This window comes from Choloepus didactylus, chromosome 3 (assembly GCF_015220235.1).
Source record: "Choloepus didactylus isolate mChoDid1 chromosome 3, mChoDid1.pri, whole genome shotgun sequence".
NCBI classification, from domain to species: Eukaryota; Metazoa; Chordata; class Mammalia; order Pilosa; family Megalonychidae; genus Choloepus; species Choloepus didactylus.
In genome coordinates this window covers 162,610,911-162,630,228 of record NC_051309.1, presented here as the reverse complement: position 1 = coordinate 162,630,228, position 19,318 = coordinate 162,610,911, and the positions used below count along the sequence as shown (strand labels likewise).

The window sequence follows — 19,318 nt, the reverse complement described above, 5'->3', positions numbered from 1 at the left end:
TGAATTGGAAGACCAGACATTTGAATTCATACATGAAAGAACAGATGGTGAAAATAATGGAAAAATATGACCAGGGTTTTAAGGAACTGAGTGACAACATGAAACATGCAAATATTTGTGTTATGGGTGTCCCAGAGGGAGAAGAGAGGGGAAAAGGGGCAGAAAGAATAATAGAAGAAATATTCACTGAAAATTTCCCAACTCTTATGAAAGGCAGAAAATTAGAGATTCGAGAAATAGAGCACACCCTAAACAGAATAGACCCCAATAAACCTACTCCAAGACACTTACTGATCAGATTGTCTAATGTCAAAGACAAAGAGAGAATTCTGAAAGCAGCAAAAGAAAAGCAATTCATCACATACAAGGGAAGTGCCATAAGACTGTGTACAGACTTGACAAAATGGTAGAAGAAAGTCCTGCACTTACAGTAATAACAATAAATGTTAATGGATTAAACTCCCCAATAAAAAGACACAGACTGACAGAATGGATTAAAAAACAGGACCCATCTATATGCCATCTACAAGAAACTCACTTTACACATAGGGACAAAAATAGGCTGAAAGTGAAAGGTTGGAATAAGATATTTCATACAAGAAGCAACCAGAAAAAAGTGGGAGTAGCTATATTAATATCAGACAAATTAGACTTCAAAAGTAAAACAATTAAAAGAGACAGCATTTGATGCTGAAGGACTACAGAATGTTCAGCAGGATTGTTTGTATAGATCCAGAAATAGATAGCATAATAATGTGTGATGGTAGCACAATATTGTAAGTATACTGAACAAAGATGTCTGTGAGTAAGGCTGAAAGAGGTGGGATATGGGAATGTATGACACCAGAGGTAAAGAGAGATGATAAAGACTGGGACTGTATAATTTGGCAAAAACTGGAGTGGCCAATAACTGTTATTAAATGTACAAGTAGAAAAATGTTTTGCATGCGGGAGAACAAATGAATGTCAACCATGCAGAGTGTTGAAAAAGGGATGGTATATGGGAAGAAACATAATCAAAGCAAACTGGAGTCTATGGTTGTTCTAGTTTGCTAATGCTGCTGGAATGCAAAACACCAGAAATGGATTGGCTTTTATAAAGGGGGTTTATTTGGTTACACAGTTACAGTCCTAAGGCCATAAAGTGTCCAAGGTAACAAATCAGCAATCGGGTACCTTCACTGGAGGATGGCCAATGGTATCTGGAAACCCTCTGTTAGCTGGGAAGGCACGTGGCTGGCATCTGCTCCAAAGTTCTGGTTTCAAAATGGCTTTCTCCCAGGATGTTCCTCTCTAGGCTGCAGTTCCTCAAAAATGTCACTCTTAGTTGCACTTGGGGTATTTGTCCTCTCTTAGCTTCTCTGGAGCAAGAGTCTGCTTTCAATGGCCATCTTCAAACTGTCTCTCATCTCCAGCTCCTGTGCTTTCTTCAAAGTGTCCCTCTTGGCTGTAGCTCCTCTTCAAAACATCACTCACAGCTGTAATGAGTTCCTTCTGTTTGCCAGCTCGTTTATATGGCTCCAGTGATTGAATTTAGACCCACCCTGAATGGGTGGGGTTACACCTCCATGGAAGTTATCTAATCAGAGTCATCACCCACAGTTGGGTGGGGCATATCTCCATGGAAACACTCAAAGAGTTGCAATCTAATCAGCACTAAAATGTCTGCCCCACAAGATTGCATCAAAGAATATGTCTTTTTCTGGGGGACATAATACATTCAAACCAGCACAATGGTCAATAGTAACATTGTAATATGCTTCCATTAAATGTAACAGAGGCAGTATACCAAAGCTAATTGTGCATGAGAGGGGGATATAAGGGAGGGATATGGGATTCTTGGTAGTGGTATTGTTTTCTGTTCTTACTATTATATTGTAGTGTATGACATTTTATTTTTCTTTTTGTTATCTTTTTAATTATTCACTAAAAAATCTTTTTCTTAGTAATCAATATGTTCAAGGGCTGACTGTGGTGATAAATGTACAACTATATGATGATACCATGAACGACTGATTGTACACTGTGGGTAATTGCATGATATGTGAATATATCTGTATAAAATTGTAGGAAAAAATATAAGTAAGGGTAAAAGTGCAGGAGAAAACATGGAGAGAGGGATGTACCTATTTACTGTTGATGAGGAGGCAGAATGATGTAGCCTTTCTGGAGGTCAGTGTGGTGGTTCCATAAGAAGCTAATTATGTGGGGGCCGTAAGGTCCTGCAACCTCATCATGGGGTATGTACTTGGAAGATCCGAGAGCAGGGACATGAATGAACATTTGCACACTGGTGTTTATGGAGGCAGTAGTCATGATTTGCAATGTGTGGAGATGGCCTAAGGATACACTGACTGAGGAAGAGAATGGTGAATTGTGGTGTATGCGTACAATGGAATACTGAGCAACTACGAGAAGGAGTGAAGCTTTGAGACATGCAAAGAGGTGAATGGATCCTGTAGACAGCATTTTGAGTGAAGTACCCCAGAAACAAAGGCAAACGCTCTAATATCTCACCAGTATGGGCTAACTACAATGTGTAAACACAGAATTGAATCTTAGAGCACAGACTATCAGGGAAATGATTATTGTAATGGTGCCTAGATTGTAAGCTCTTACAGCAGTCAAATGTATTCCTGAATTGTAATGGCTATCTCCAAACTCTGAGATGTTGATCCCTTGGTATATAACCTGATTGGTCTCTGGAATATTGGGTACCTGTGTGGCACCTGAAACTCAGAGCTAGATCTTGGCATATATGAATGTCAGTATTAATGCATACAGCAACTGTTAAAAAAAAAAAAAAAAAAAAAGCTGGAAAAGAGCCCAGACTTTGATTAGAGATATGAATGAAGCAGATCTGGTTAAGACTAGGGCAAATCAGGCCAAAGGGTAAAGGATGATACTGACTGTGTTTTAAAAGTTCAACTTCCATGTGAGACCAAGGGAAGAGATGTTTATTTGGTGCAGGATCTATATTTTCTAAACAATATAACTTCTACAGTCAGTTTGTTAAAACACTAAGATTACATGAAACTTTGAATAGGAAGTGAGATATGGTAGGTTTGTATAGGTTAAAGTGAAATAGCAACACATGCCAAAGTAATTTGGGTGGAGGATAAAAATATCTGTGTAGGGCACCCCCAAGGAGCCGGGGGGGATGCAGAGGTGTTGGGCTTGCTCTCCTGGATTGTTGCTGATGTTCTCAGAAACATTGAGGACAGACAGTTTGATGTGCTGAGCCCTCTATCTTGGGTCTGGCTCCTATGAAACTTGATACTGCAAAGTAGAGGCTAAACCTGCTTATAGTGTCTAAGAGTCTCCCCGAGTGCCTCTTTGTTGCTCAGATGTGGCCCTCTCTAGCTAAGCCACCTCAGTAGGTGAACTCACTGCCCTCCCCCCCTACATGGGACCTGACTCCCAGGAGTGTAGTCTCCCTGACACAGTAGGATATGACTCCCGGGGTGAGTCTGAACCCGGTGTCTTGAGATGGAGAACATCTTCTCGACCCAAAGATGGATACGAGATGAAACCAAGTGAAACTTCGGTGGCTGAGAAATTTCAAATGGAGTTGAGAGGTCACTCTGGTAGACATTCTTATGCACTATATAGATAACCCTATTTAGGTTTTAATGTATTGGAATAGCTAGAATTAAATACCCGAAACTATCAAACGCGAACCCAGGAGACTTGGCTCTTGAAGACAATTGTATAACAATGTAGCTTACAAGGGATGACAGTGTGATTGTGAAAACCTTGTGGATCGCACTCTATGCAGTGTATGGATCGATGAGTAGAAAAATGGGGACAAAAACTAAATGAAAAATAGGGTGGGATGGGGGGAATGATTTGGGTGTTCTTTTTTACTTTTATTTTTTATTCTTATTCTGATTCTTTCTGGGGTAAGGAAAGTGTTCTAAAATAGATTGGGGTGATGAATGCACAGCTGTATGATGGTACTGTGAACAGTTGATTGTACACCATGCATGATTGTATAGTATGTGAATATATCGTAATAAAACTGAATTTAATTTAAAAAATCACTTCTGATAGTATAGGTCTTTCTTCTGCCATTTTGCTATATAACCTTTGTTAAGTCTTACACCTTTTTATCCCTTGTTTCCATTTAGCCTACTTTTATATTTATTTGGTTTCTTGGGATTTACCATATTGAGGGCCTTCTCACTTCTATCTGGATTTATTTTTCATTTGTTTTCCTTGTTACCATAGGGTTAAATTTAACATCTTAAATATTTAACAATTATATTTGGTTTGATACCAATTTAACTTCAATAGCATGCACATATACTTTTCCTATACCCCTCTGTACTCCCACCTTTTTTTGTACTTTTTACCATTTGTATCTTTGTACGTTTTATTTCCAGAAACCTAGACTTCTCATTACTTTTTAGGCATTTGCATTTTAGCAGCTATAGGAAGTAAGAAGTGGAGTTGCATACCAAATAATACAATACAGCAATTCTGGCATTTATAATTACCGAAATGGTTACCTTTACCACAGGTCTTTATTCTTTATGTTGCTTTGGACCACTGTCTAGGGTCCTTTCATTTCAGACTGAAGAACTGCCTTTTGCATTGCTTGTAGGGCCGGTCTAGTGGTGATGTACTCCCTCAGCTTTTGAGGGAATGTGTTAAATCTCTTCATCTTTTTTGAGATTCTAGCCAGATATAAAATTCTTGTCTGATAGTTGTTTTCCTTAAGCATGTTAAGTATTTCAACCCACCACCTTCTTGCTTCCATGGTTTCTGATGAGAGATTGGTACTCAATCTTAATGGGATTCCCTTATATGTAACATGGTGCTTTTCTCTTGCAGCTCTCAGAAGTCTCTCCTTGTTTTTGTATTTGAGAGTGTCATCAATATATGATGGGGTGTATTTTTCTTCAAGTTTATCCTGTTTGGTGTTCTCTCAGCTTCTTGGATGTGCATATTCACATCTTTTGCTACATTTGGTAAATTCCCTGTCATTATTTTTTTTGACTATTCCTTCGGCCTCTTTCTCTCTTTCTTCTGCTGGGACTCCCATAATGCATATATTTGTGTGATTGATGGTGTCTCATAGTTGTCTTAGGTGGTTTTTTGCTTTTAGAATTTTTTTTCTTTCTACTCCTCAGCCTGACTTATTACAAGTGTCTTGTATTCAAGTTCACTGATTATTTCATCTGTTAATTCCATTCTGCTCTTGAAACCTTCCTTGGCATTTTTCATTTCAATTATTGAGATCTTCAACTCCAGTAGTTCTGTTTGCTTCCTTTTAAAAATTTCTATATCTTTACTTAGACTCTCATATTGTTCATTGTTTTCCCTATATCCTGAAGTTCTTTCTCTGCACTTTGCTTCATGTCCTACTTTCTATAAGGTATCATCCTATCATTTTATTGATGGCTCAGACCATATGTTTCATAAAATTTGTTAACTCCACAATATATGAAAGAATGATACATAAAGAACAACATGTTCATAACTAAATGAAAAGTAAAACATTGACTGGAGACCCTATAAGTCTCTTTAGAGAACAGTTAGATTTCTTTAGAGACCACTGTCCAGGCCATTGCTCTCCTACCTTTTTTTGAAGTTGCGACTGTTGTGTTTTGTATGTATTTTGTGATCCATTCCTTCTACCTCCCGTCTATTCGTAAAACCTGCCACTGGGAAGTATTTAGTTTAACTGTAACATGAATTACAGTTAATATTATTTTGAAAAAAATTTTTAAAAATTTCACAAAAGTGATCCAATTTCAGATATTTTGGGACTATTATAAACCAAGAGTCAGAATACCAATGGAGGTAACCATCAGATAATTGACAAAGATGAATCCAAACCTTTTCAATAGTGTAACATATAATTGCTCTCTCTAGTAGCCTACTTTGAACCTCACAATAGAGAAGTTTTATGTTTCAAATTTCTATGTTGCTGCTAACCATTGTATTGTTATGTGTGTATTTAAATAGAATGTTGCATATGTAAAATCTAGTAAATAGAGAGACAGTTTTGCATTTTGGTGTGGCTTTGTCAAGTTAGAATTTAGATTAAGTTGGGAATACAAAACAAGTCATGCTAACATGCTGTCTTGATCAGCTTTTCTTTGTACATTTTGTGGGAGTTTGGCCCTGTCTCCACATACCCACTTTTAGAAGTTACTCTGAATTCATGCCTGGATATCTGAAACTAGAGTAGGCCCTTTGTCCCTTGGTAGTGCTGTCAACATGCTAGCATAATTAGTATTTATTTGTTTCTCTAACTGCTAGATCCTTGAGACAGAAAAGTTATTCTCTTACTTTCCAGTAATTGTAATCTTTCAGATAGCCGAAATTGTAAGTGGAAATTCCCTCTTCCAAAGAGGGAAATTTTATTTTAAACTGAGGGAAATAATTTCAGATTTTAAAAAGCCTATCAGAGCATCCCTACATATATCACTAGTTGAGTTTCCATCTGCACTATTTCTTTTTTGCTTTTCGTGCCACAAGTGGCTCTCCGCTTCTGTTGGTTAGGACACAAACCAGACATTTGAACTTGAGGCAGCATCTTGTGCAGCTGGAAAGACAAGGAGAGGAAGATGAATCTTTCCTTAGTGCTTGACTTATGTTGCGCACTCTTCTAGACACTTCTGTGTGAAGAGCTTCCTTTTACTGGTTTTAAAATGTTTATATTTATTTGTTTTTATTTATTTATTTTTGATTGGCTACCAAGTAGATTATGTTAATAAAAATACACATAATATTTGGGTGGTCAAACGCAAAAATGCTGTGGGCATGTTTCTGTACATGAAGAGAGTCATCTGTAAGTGTGTATAGGGAGAGTAAGGGAGTTGTCAGGAGTGCTAGTGCTTTACAGAAGTGCTGCTGAGTGGCCTGCCATTATTTGTAAGTGCAGGTCAATGTATTGTGCAGTGTCCAATCAGTTTTAATGCATTTACATTTGAGGCAGATATGTCATTCTATCTTTGTTTAAATAGATTGACTTTAATACACTAAATGAAAAGTGCATTGAGATATATACAGAGAGAACGAGTCAATATTTATAGTAGATCAGATCAGTTGACTGGAATGAGGCTTTGGGTTTGTTATGTTACAGCATAACGGCAAGTTTTGAGGTTAGAAAAGATGTAAGTTTCCAACTTCCTTCCAATAGTAAACTCTTATTTACATCAGTACAAGTTTAAATTTGTAAGAACTCTTAAGTGGTGAGAGAGATAATTGTGAGTACCTATGCATCTGTAAAACATAAATTAGATTTTGAAAAAATGAAATGATTCTTGATATTTTCCGAATGTTAATGGGACAGAAATTCCAATCTGACCCTAATCGTTTTCTGCTCTTGCAGTCTCTTTTTCAGTGATATAGGCTGACTTTTTTTTTTTTTTTGGCACCTATGTATAGCAAATAACTGTGAAATACTTCAAACCTCAAAGTGACACTCAAACTGTGAAGTATGAAATGGAAGCGCCAGAGAGTGTGAGACACATTGCATAGCACTGATCAGTAATTCCGTGTGCACCTGCCAGAGAAATGACAGCACCACTGCAAGATGCAACATGATAAATGCTGCAAAAAGATAAATAAATAAAACAACCTTCATTTACAAACACTCCCTAATGCCTTGAAGTTACCACATTCTATGTTTAGCATTCCTGCCCTAATAATTACAACCTTCTCACCCCATGAATATCTGCTACGAGGAATAAATGTATAAATGCATAGCTTTCTTGCTATGTCAAGGTTACTAAATGGCTGTGATGAAGGGCTATGATATTTTAGGCATTTCATGGATACTTGCCTTTTTTTTTCCCTCCCCTAACACACAAATATAGGTAGTTTTGGTCATTACATTGGTTTGTATTTGTATCTGTCACACATCTCTGATGAGTGCTCCTTTCTCAGGGTTCTTCAGACAGTATTCCAGGTAGGGTAGGATGAGTCCTTTGAATTCTCAAAATATAATTCAGTGCCTATGGCAGAATTTAGTTATGTATTCACCTGTCTTGAGACTCAGTTTATGTATGTGTATGTGCCCTTTATAAGAAGCATGTTAAGAGAGATTTGAGACTAGCATGAAGTCTTTTATATTCGTTGAGTCTAGACATCATGGTAAGGAAAGAGGAGGTCCAAGAGGGTACCCCTGGTGATATCTTTAGCAGATATGGGAATCCTGTCAGGTAAACCAAGTGCTGGTGAATTTCTGTTTTGTTTCAGAGAAAAGCAAAACAGACAATAGAAGTACTAATGAAAATAGCAATCGTCCTCCGTTTCCTCAGGGCTTTGTTACGTGCATTTAGTTTATAATTTATATCATAATCTAATGTATAATCCCAGAGGTAGGTGTCATCTAGCAATTTTAAGAATGAGGAATCTGAAACTCGGGGTGGCTAAGTGGTTTGTCTAAGGTCAGAGGTGGAGCAGTCAACTCAGGCTATTGACTCAAATGCTCATAATCTTCCCCGAGGTATATCACACATTGCGCCTAAGATCACACTCTGGTATGCTGCGTTTCCTGAATGAATGATTATTTATAGTAAATTGTTCCCCAAAACCCCTTTCCTGAGGGAAATTTACATTGTGATGGTTAGTACCAGAGGGTTTAGTAAGTGCCAACTGTGAGCCTATAGAGAGTTGTGCAGAGGTGTTCAGTTGTAGCCCTAATGGTGTAGATTACAACCTTCCTTCCACTCCGTAGTGGGAGAGCAAGGGGAACAGGCAAGGGGTAGTGATGACCCGAGAAGGGCTGGACGTCAGGCCTGCTACAAAAGCAATCGATCTGAGTTATTAGGAGTTGCCCGCAAAGTGCAGGAGAACTCAAAGATGTTCAAGTTTGGAGAGCAGCTGTGAGGGGCCAGGTTAATTACTGGACTAAAGAAGGTTCAAATATCTGGCAGGTAGTTCTTAGTTCACTTCTCTGTGGTTCATCCATGAAGGAAAGGAGTATGTCAGCCCCGCTTATTTTAAGTTTTTACATCTTTATTTATGCATCTCCTTCTATTTATGCATCTAGATCTGTCATCTCCCTCTCACTCACTCACACACACAGACACACACACTCATAATCTAATTATACTGATGAGAAACTCAAGGTTTCTAGATCATTTGTAGAATCTTATTTACTCACTGAGCATCTGGTCTCAGTTCCCCAGGCCCCAGTCTCCCAAAGGGCAACTCAGTGAGGGCAGATGCTACCCAGAAATACAGGGTGGTTAGTATCACAGAAGAGGGAGCACTGAGATTGTGAATCGCAGAGTTACAGGGCATTTGGCACATTTAATCCTGGAGGCGGGGGGGGGGGGACGGAGAGGGAGAGAGAGAGAGGGAGAGGGAGAGAGAGAGAGAGAAAGGGAGAGAGAGAGAGGGAGAGACACAGAGAGAAAGTCTGTCCTAGAGTCCTAGAAAGTAAACAGTCCTCTCTGGGGAGAGGAGGCAAGGTCCCTAGGTCTGTAACTCTGGAATGTAAATAAATGGCTCCAGGGAGGTGCTTCTAAATCTCTACTGAGGTCTTTATCTTTAACTTTCAAGCAGCTTCCATTCAAGTATTCTTTAACCCTCATGCCAGCAATCTTTGTTCAGAAAGCCCTGGCTGGGCAGAAATGTGAAAATATTCATGGAGAATTGTCTCCTGACACCTGTTTAAGTTGGTTGAGGGGAAAGATCAGGATTGGCCCACTTGTGGGACATATATCAGTATTTTTCCTATTTTATGATTGGATGGAAGGAAAAAATGATTGGTAGAGAAGTTATAGGTACAGGAATATTTATTTAGCATAATATAACTTTGTATTTTGTTTTAAGTATATTATTATATGCTGCAAGTTTAGATACTTGAAATAATATTTTTGTAGCACTTTATTTTATGGCCTTCCATTTTATAACATATTATATGCCTGTCTCATCTTGTGTATAAATCGCAATTAATGTTATGTTATTAATATTCTCATTATTATAACCATAGCCTTCACTAATTTTATTGAGCACTCACTATGTACCAGGCACTGTACTAAATACTTTGCTTGAATCATCTCACCCAGTCCTCATGGCAATCTATTATCATCATATGCATTTTTAAAAATGAGGATGCTGAACTCAGAGATGTGACTTACCTTGCTGAAGGTCATACTGCTGATAAATGATCAAGTTGAAATTTATACCCATTCAAGTCTCTCTGACTACAATGCCCTCTTAATCACTTCTCTGTATTATCTCTCATACATAATGCAGTATAGCCTCCTGGAGGATGAGATTCAGATCCCTGGCATATCATATCAGCATAATACTTTACACCTGGTAGACATTGAACATATTGTCTTAAAGCTTATTGGAGTTTTGTAATCTTTCTATTCATTCCTATTATATTTTTAGATTTCTGTAAATAATCATCTATTTAGTGTTTTAGTACATTTTTCACTATTGTTTTACACATTGCAGTCCCATGGTTGAGTTAAATTGCACTGACATAACATGGATTAATTCCTAGTGCTCTTCTACTTAAATAAAAAATAACTTTACATATACTCCTGCTTTTAATTCAGACTTGCTCTTGGTTCCTGGCTGAGTTTGTTCATTCATTCATTCATTCATTCATTCAATAAACATTAATTGAGTGCTTAGTATGTTAGACTACACACTGAGATATTTGTTCAATAAATGAGTAAATGATTACCTCTATTGTGGTATTAATAGAATATGAACTTTGGGAAGTAGAGATTATGTTTTCCCCTTTTCTTATAAACTGCATGGCAATAGGCACATGGCTAAAGGAAGTAATCAATAACAATTTCTTAGTTGAATTATCTTACTATATTGAAGATAATACTATCTACATGAAGGTGAAGTAGAAAAAAATCTATAAAATGAATATGAAGTGTTTAGACAACCTGTCTAGCACATGTCTTATTGCCCCTCTGGTTGTAGTATCTGAAATTCATCACATCTGTACCTACTAAACACATTAATAAATGCTTTAATTTATTCAATTAATATTTATTGGACTGGTGCTTTAAAATGCTAGGCCTGAGTTAGAAAGGAGATTAGAATGTCCCCATTCTTAAATAGCTCACAACGCATCAGAAGAGAGATTTACTCATTCATTTATTCAGTAAATATTTATTGAGCATCTACTATATACCAGCCACTGTTTTTGACACTGATGATACAGTAGTGAAAAAGCAGAAATTACATTCTGCTGTGGGAGGATAGGCAAAAAGCAGTGAACAGACAAGCAAATAGATTAGATGATTGCAATGAAGGAAATAAATACGATGATATTATAGACTAACTCTGGGGGCCTCTTTGGGGAAGTGATATTTGATCTGAGATATTTGATCTGAAGGAAGGGAAGGATATACCCAGTGGTTTGCTGTAAACTGACACTCTGAGAAATAAAAACAAAAAGGACCTTTATAGCATATGCTGACTTTCGTGGTGCAAATATTCCTCCCACTATGGCTGATTTTAGGCTACCAGTGAATTAAGAACTGGATTGCAAAACTCCAGAAAGTTTAACCATCAAAATTGTTGGTACAATTTGTACAAGCTGGCAGCAGAATGCCAGTGGTAGCATGTGTGCTGAGGAAGAGCATTTCATGCAGTGAAAAAGCCCCGAGGAGGGAAAGAAATTGATTTATTCAAGCTCCAGAAAGTACACTATTGGGGCTGCAGCATAGTGACTAAAAGAATGGGTGAGTGATGTGAAATCAGGAGAGAATTGGGCCGGTTCAGACGAGGTATGGCTCTGTAGGTAATGGCAAGGGATTAATTTTTTATTTTAAGAGTGTTAGAAAGTCATTGAATGTTTTAAGGAGAGTGTTATGATCCAATTTCCATTTCTGAAAGATATGCTGGACAGAGTGAAGAGAGGCTAGAGGGAAAAACAGGAGACTGATTTGAATTCTCTTGTTCATTCCAAGCAGGAGGTGATGGTGGCTTAGTCCCAACTGATAGGATAGATCGGATTATTCAATACATATTCATTTCTTTCCTCCTCCATCTTGGGCTGGAGTATTCTTTCCTGCCCTATTGACATTGAGATTGGCCATGTGTTTGCTTTGACCAATAGAATGTGAAAAGACAATGACTTTAAATGTATATAGTAATTTAATTTGCCCCTTATACTCCTTGATCTGCCATGAGTTGAGCCTTCCCCAGGCACCTGCTCCCTTCCATCCTGGCCCACCCAAGCTGGCGGACCCCTGGTTTGAGGCAGAGCTGCCATGGCCAATCTCAACGTCAGTAGGGCATGTGTGGTCATGCTTCATTGTTGTGGCAATTGTTGTGGTATTAGTGGAATTAGAGAGAAATGGACAAATTTCAGATATATTTTAATGGCAGGTAATGAGTTTCTGGTTTGAACAAGTGGACTTCCTGGAGAAAATAAGGGTCTTTATGGTGAACTCACTGGAAAACTTATCAGTAGTAACCTAAAGCCTTATCTGTAGTTTTAGAAAAGAGGCCTCTTTTTCCCTAGGTCAAGGCCAAATTCAATCCCTTCCCATCCATTCCAGAAACCCATCTCATCTCACATATTACTTGCTTTCTTTTGTGTCTCTGCTCTCTCCATCCCTATAGCCTAAAAAACATACTAGTTTCTCCCATTGTAAAAATATATTGACATCAAAACACTCTTTCTTAAACTTACATTTCTGTGGTCATCATTCTGTCTCCCCTTCAAATCACACTTCTTGAAGCAGAATCTACATTTATCATCTCCAATACCTTTATTCCATCACTAAATGAAATCTTATTTTTACTTCTGTCTTTCTATTAAATTTGCCATCAATGACTTTCCAATTACAAAAGCTAACAATCCATTTCACTCCTTGTTGTAAATTCATGAGATAATAGAAATAAATTTCCACAGCATTGCAGGTACAAATGTACAATTATTTGTGTAATTACTTAATTATTTAGTTAATTTCATTCCTCAGAATGTGGACTGTATAACCCCCAGGTTATTTCTGCATCTCTACTGCCTATCAGACTATCTCTCACACACTGTAAGCATTTGGTAAATATTTGTTGAATGAATGAATGAATTGATGGTTGGAGAGATAAAAACATTCCCTGTCCTCAAGAGACCACCAAAGAGTTCACAATCTAGTGAGGAGTTGGCATTCTATATAACACACATGTGCTGGAAATTCCAACAGTAGAAAATCATATGACATCCATCCAGCCCACACACTAAAATGTGAAATGTCAGTAAATTGCAATCTGTCATTTTTTGACTAATGAATCTGTCTATAAATTTGAAACATTTTCATTTTCACTTAAAAAATTTATTATCAATTACCTCATAAAATTGAATACCATTTAATAGTGGATCATAAAAACTAGAATACCAATTTTATAATCTATCAACATACAGAAAATAAAATCTCATTTTGAATTTCAATGATCTGTATTTAACCAATGCAAAGCACTTTCATACTATTGCTAAGACTGTGTAGAAGAGGCCTTAAAGCTCTTCTAGCCCAACCGTATTCATGACATAAAACCCTTCTATAAAGTTCTCAAGAAAGTTGCCATCTGATCTCTGCCAGAAAGACACTCCTGCAGGCTCCCTTTTATACTATCCAATTTCTAAATTATTAAAATTTTACATTATAGAAAACTAGTTCCCAGTCTTATGTTGGTCCACTTTTCCTGCCTTAAATAACTATTTCAGATTGGCTGCTTTTAGGAATCTGAACTAGAGGTCCTTGTTTTTTTTGGAAGAGGGAGAAATAAGGATTCATTATGAAGGTTGGAGAGAAATGGGAGTCAGTTGAAGGAGGTATAGTTATAGTATCTATATCCGAGACAAAAAAAGAAGTTAATCCATGTCACTGGCAAATAAAATAGTTAGATTAGTAATTTGTTTTGAAATTCCATAAAGTGAGAAATTAGTTTAAATTTTTCATGAGTTGAAAGTGTTCACAAGTGCCTGGAGGAAACAAACACAGAAAATATGAAAAGAGCCCTGTAAAATGTATTGAGAAATTTTGACATATTTGTAACCAGAATTGTCTAATTAGGAAACACTAAAGAATGGGGAGAAAGATAATTTAGAAGAGATAATGACCACTAATTCTTGGACCTGATTCCAAGTCTGGGACAGGGAAATGAAGTGAACTGGGAACCCTTATTGTGGCAGGAAGCAAGGAAAGTTCATAGATGAATGGAGACTTGCCAGAATAGTACAGGAACTGACTTGAATTGGCTCTAACTAGCCAATTTTAGTATCGTAAGCATCAGAAAAAATAATGGTGGAAGGAGACTATAACACATAGAGTAAAAAGGAATTGAGTGCATAATGATACTTGAAAAGGAATAATGATACTTGAAAAGGGGGAAAAGAATAAATCTCTCCTTTACGGAATTCCACTTCTAAATGTAGAAAGGCCGATAGAACTACAAAATCTTCATTTTTGCAACCAGCAGTGTAATGATTGATTTGGGCAAGAGTTACCAGTGGATGCTAAAACCTTTTTGTGAAAGTAAGTGGCGAATAGGATATTAACATGGGCTCAAAGTATCGCCCAAAGATTATTTATTAATTACAAGGAGGAAAATGTTCCTCTATAATGGAAAGATTTGGTTGTTACCATCTTAATCAAATGATCAGATTTAGCAATACAATTAATGGTTCTTTTTGATGTGATGTGATGGGAAGGGCACATCATCAATTAGGTAGTATTCCTGTCAAAATATTTACTCTCAGTCTATTCATAAGGAAACAATGAGAAGAATCCAGATGGCCTTCAAAATATCCATGTCAGGAAAGATGAAAAAGGGTGAGAGGAATGTTCTAAGTCTGTGCTGTCAAGTTGAAAGACAACACAAGCCACATATGTAACTTAAAACTTTCTAGCTGGCGCTAGTAAAAAAAGCAAAGAGGAAAGTGAAATTAATGTCAATGATGTATTTTATTTAATCCAATATATATAAATATCATTTTAGCATGTAATTAATGTAAAATTATTAATCCAATATTTTACATTTTTTGGGAAGTAAGTCTTAGAAATCAGGAGTGCCTTTTATGTTTACAGTACACCTCAATTTGGAGTAGCCACATTCTAAACATTGTGTTGTCATATGCTGGTGGCTTCATATTGGACACTGCAGTTCTAGGTTAAAGTAGACCTGATAGATATGTGCAATTTTGATTAATCATGGACTGAAAAAAAGAAACAAATGTAAATGATTTTTTTGAACGATCAGGGGAATTTGAATACAGATGCTATATTAGATAATATTTTATCATTGTTAAATTTCTTGAGTTGGCATTATGTAGGAGATGTGCTTGTTCTTAGGAGATAGATGTTAAGGTATCTAAGGGTAAAATGTCATGCTGTTGGCAACTTACTTTCAAATGGTTTAGGAAAAAATTAACTATATATACATATATATTTATATGTGTATACATACACATCAGTAAGGATACAAGATGTTTGATTTGAACAACTAAATTGACAAGCTAAATTTATTAGATGAGTATGAATGGTGGTCCTAATAATTGGAGAATATATATTTTTTCAGACACACATGAAACATTATGAAAATCTATACAGTGACGTATAAAGTAAGAGTCAACAAACTTCAAAGAATTGGAATTTAACCACGCTTTCTGATTAAAGTGTAGTAATTTAGAAATCAAGCGCAGAATGGTAATTAAAATTCTCCGTAATTTGGAAATCAAAGATTATTTGTGGATAGTATGGAGGACAGACTGCAGGATACCAAGGTTGGAGACAGGAATCCAAGTGAAGGAGCTGTTAGTAGTCCAGGTAAAAGATTACAAGGGTCTTTAATGAGGCATTGGCAGTAGAAAGAGTGAAATGGATGCTAAGAGGCAGGATCAAAGGGAGGTGGCTTCCAGGATGGTAGTGTCATTATTTAAGGAGAGACATGTGGGAAGAAATGTTGTTTATTCGAATTTGGAACCCAATCATGGTCTTAGCATGATATATAGATTTGTTGGTCATCTACATTTAGGTGATAAATGAAGCCACGGTAGTGAACTAAATAATTTAAGTCAGGAGTTTGAAGAAGGCCAAGGAAAGAGTTGTGAGGATTACACAACAGATGTGGTGTGGTCAAGCAAAGTGTGCTCATCAAGCAGACTGACAAAATAGTCGGAAGTGAAAGGAAAAATGAAAGGATGATTCAGGTGAATGGATGATTGATTCCAGGTGAACAAGTGATTGATCTACGTGAATGATGGAGAGAGCATAGGAAAAAGTGTTAAGTGCTATGGGTGAAACCTGGAGTCCTTTGGTTGGCAGTTCCTATGCCTTATGTATCTTTTGATTGATTTTGTTCCAAGCCCCCCTCAATTATTCATCTCCTTTACCTGCATTTTCTTTTCTGGTCTCCCTATCTGTCTCTCTTTTACTAATTAACCTAATCAAAAGTGACATAAATTATGTGTTCCCAAACTGAAATCCCAGAATGTGGTGAAACTAGTTGAGAGGCTAGATTTTACATAAAGGGAATAATTACAAACTCAGATATGTTGTAGTTTGCCCAAAGTCACACAGCAAATTTGGTTCCCTATCTAAATGTTTATGTTAATTACTTAGAAGCAATGTAGTATTTTCATTTGTTTAAATTGTCTTTCTAGAAATTTTAACTTTCTACTGCTTCTTTGGGGGTAGGGTGACCATAACTGCACTCATTTACTATTTTGGAGCAGTCCTAACATGATTTAGTACTGAAGAGAGCCTTCAGGTTAGCATTTAAATGAATTAGGCCCAAAGTTTTTAACAGATTATTCCCACAAAATAAGCATACCTTTTGTTTTATAAATTATTATAGTAACATAAGTTCATTACAAAAAATTTTTTAAATACAGACATATATAAAGTAGAAAGGGAAAACCCCTGTATACTCCCTTTTCTGTAAAGATAGGCACTTTGAATATTTTAGTTTGGTATAAGTATTAGATAGGATAGAATGGGCTCTATTGAGTAACAAATAAACACCTGATTCTCAGTGACTCAGCATTTGATAAAGATTTGTTTTCCCCTCACTTCACAGTGTAATAGAGTCTAGCTTGTGGCTCTGCTGTTTGGTGAATCTGGCTCCCATGCTTTAAGCCCAGATCTGGATTGGCTTAAATCTCATCTGCCTTGTTTAAATGGGCAGAGTCTAATCACATGGCTTCAACCTGTAAGGGGGTCTGGAAAATATAGGGGAGCACAATGAATTTGGGGGTCTGGGAAACATAGGACGGCACATGAATTTGTGGAGAGTCCTAATGATCTCTGCCATTGTATGCATTCTTTCATATTTTCCCTGTGCATTTGCGAATAATTAAATAAACCAATATACACACATTTATGCATCTGTGTATGTAAATATTTTTTATAAATGTGAGACCATATTTTATGAACTTTTTTTCATAGCATTATTTTCAACAGGATGTAATCATTTCTTAAATAATCCCTTCATTTGTGAATTTCATCACATCCTTCCCAGTATGCAGAGACCCTCCCACCCTTCAATTCTCAGTGTGTTCAAATGTAAGCATCTGCAATTCCTGATCTATATTGTTTCCCTCCCTCATCTAACTTCACACATACAACCATCTCCCTGTCTTGAAAACCAAACCAAAACAAAAAATTCACTAGATCCTAATGCTTTCTTTATCTTTCGTCATTGTTGTTCTTTCACTGCAATCTTATTTCCATCACCTTCACTGTAGATCCCCTGACTGCCACTTCTCCCGCCCTGTACTTCACTTGTCTGCAGTGTTTTTCACTTTTACGGTATCCATTGAGGTAGCAATCAAGTTTTATTAATTATTATATCCACATCCTCACTCTCTAGGAGTCAACACAGCAGTTTTTACTAAATGGATACTCAAATAAATAAAATAAACAAAAATGCATATCGAGTATCATAGTGATTAACAATTCAGGCTCTGGGGACTGCCTGCCTGGGCTTAACATTGGCTCTACCCTCTACTAGCTGCATAACATGGGGAAAGTTCACCACTATCTCTCTGCTTTAGTTTGCTTATCTGTAAAAAAGAGATAATAGTGCCTGCTTTATGGGGTGGTTGTGAGAATAAAATATGATAATACATATATAGCAGTTAGCACACTGTATCTTTTAAATGCTGCTATTTTTAAGACTCAAACTTACAAATTCTTTCTCATGAACTGTGACGGAAGCAAGGCAGAAATTATCCTTTCACTGATGAGGCACCTGAGGCCCAGAGAGCTGCTGGAGGGTGCTGGGTGGGAAGCTGGGAGGATGGAGGGCTCAGGCAGTAGAGCCTAGCAACGAAGAGTGTGGGCTTAGAGTCAAAGAGCTGTGGGTTCAATTTCTGACAAGTTATAAGATCTTGAGCAAGCTGCTCTTGTTCATTGTAAAAGGGAATAATTACAGTACTTCACCAAAAAGACCGTTCTGAGGCTGAAGAGAGATACCTCATAGGAAATGCTAACCAACACCCCTGGTACATTACAGATATTCAATAATTATTAGCACTCTGTTTTCCATTTCTCCAAAATCTTGATATTCTGTTTTATAAATTTAAAATAAAAATTATGTAATGCAGTGTAGATTGTTCTTCTATTTGTTAGCATTGGGACTCCCACCATTTTGTAAGTGGAATTGTCTAAAACAGAGGGTCTTTTCTCATGCATTCTATGTATCGCTTAACATACCTGATCTGCTAGCTAGAGAGTGTTCCATAGATATCTGATTTAGACTGGATTTAATATTTTTCTTATTATGTTTCAACTCTGTATTAGTCTTATTGTCAGCATAAAATTAGAAAATAATAGATTTTTGAAAATATTTGTGTAAATTTCTATTTAGACTCCAAAAACTGTTTTTTTGTTGTGTTTTTTTTTTTTTTTTTTAAAGCAGGACCTTTGCTTTTTATGGATTTCAGGGTTCCAGTCTTACTCTGTATCAAATGAGATTTCTGGAGTAATGACTATTCCTACTTGCATTAAGTAATGACTGCTAAATTATTTTAAAATAGCAGGCCAGCCTATAAAAGCTAAGCTTTATGATGATAATGATAATAATGCTGATCTGTATAGAGGAAGCTGTTTTTTTCCCATGGGTATGTGCTCTGCTGTTGCTGACATTTCTCCAGGAGCTATCTCCTTTCTGATATATGCAGTTCATTTACTCTGTATTTTCCAGTTCTAAATTTTAGTAATTGCAAAAATCTTAGTAGCATGGGGTGAAAAAAACACTCAAGTGTGTTTTTAGAGTCTCTCTGCATTAGTAATTTTTTGAAAAATATTGTACCTATTATTAAAAAATCCATGGTTTGCAATTTAATTTGAAAATATGCACTTAGAACTTGAAA

At 36.7% G+C, this 19,318-nt stretch overlaps 1 protein-coding gene across 1 annotated transcript in view; it reads left to right on the top strand.

The window, feature by feature from the left end:
* Positions 1 to 19,318, top strand: part of IQCM (IQ motif containing M) — a 434,488-nt gene that overhangs the window by 47,402 nt on the left and 367,768 nt on the right. Inside the window, exons 4-5 of the mRNA XM_037831487.1 lie at positions 8,696 to 8,843; positions 15,685 to 15,770. Of these exons, the coding sequence (XP_037687415.1) occupies positions 8,696 to 8,843; positions 15,685 to 15,770 (234 nt within the window). The remainder of the gene's footprint in view (positions 1 to 8,695; positions 8,844 to 15,684; positions 15,771 to 19,318) is intronic.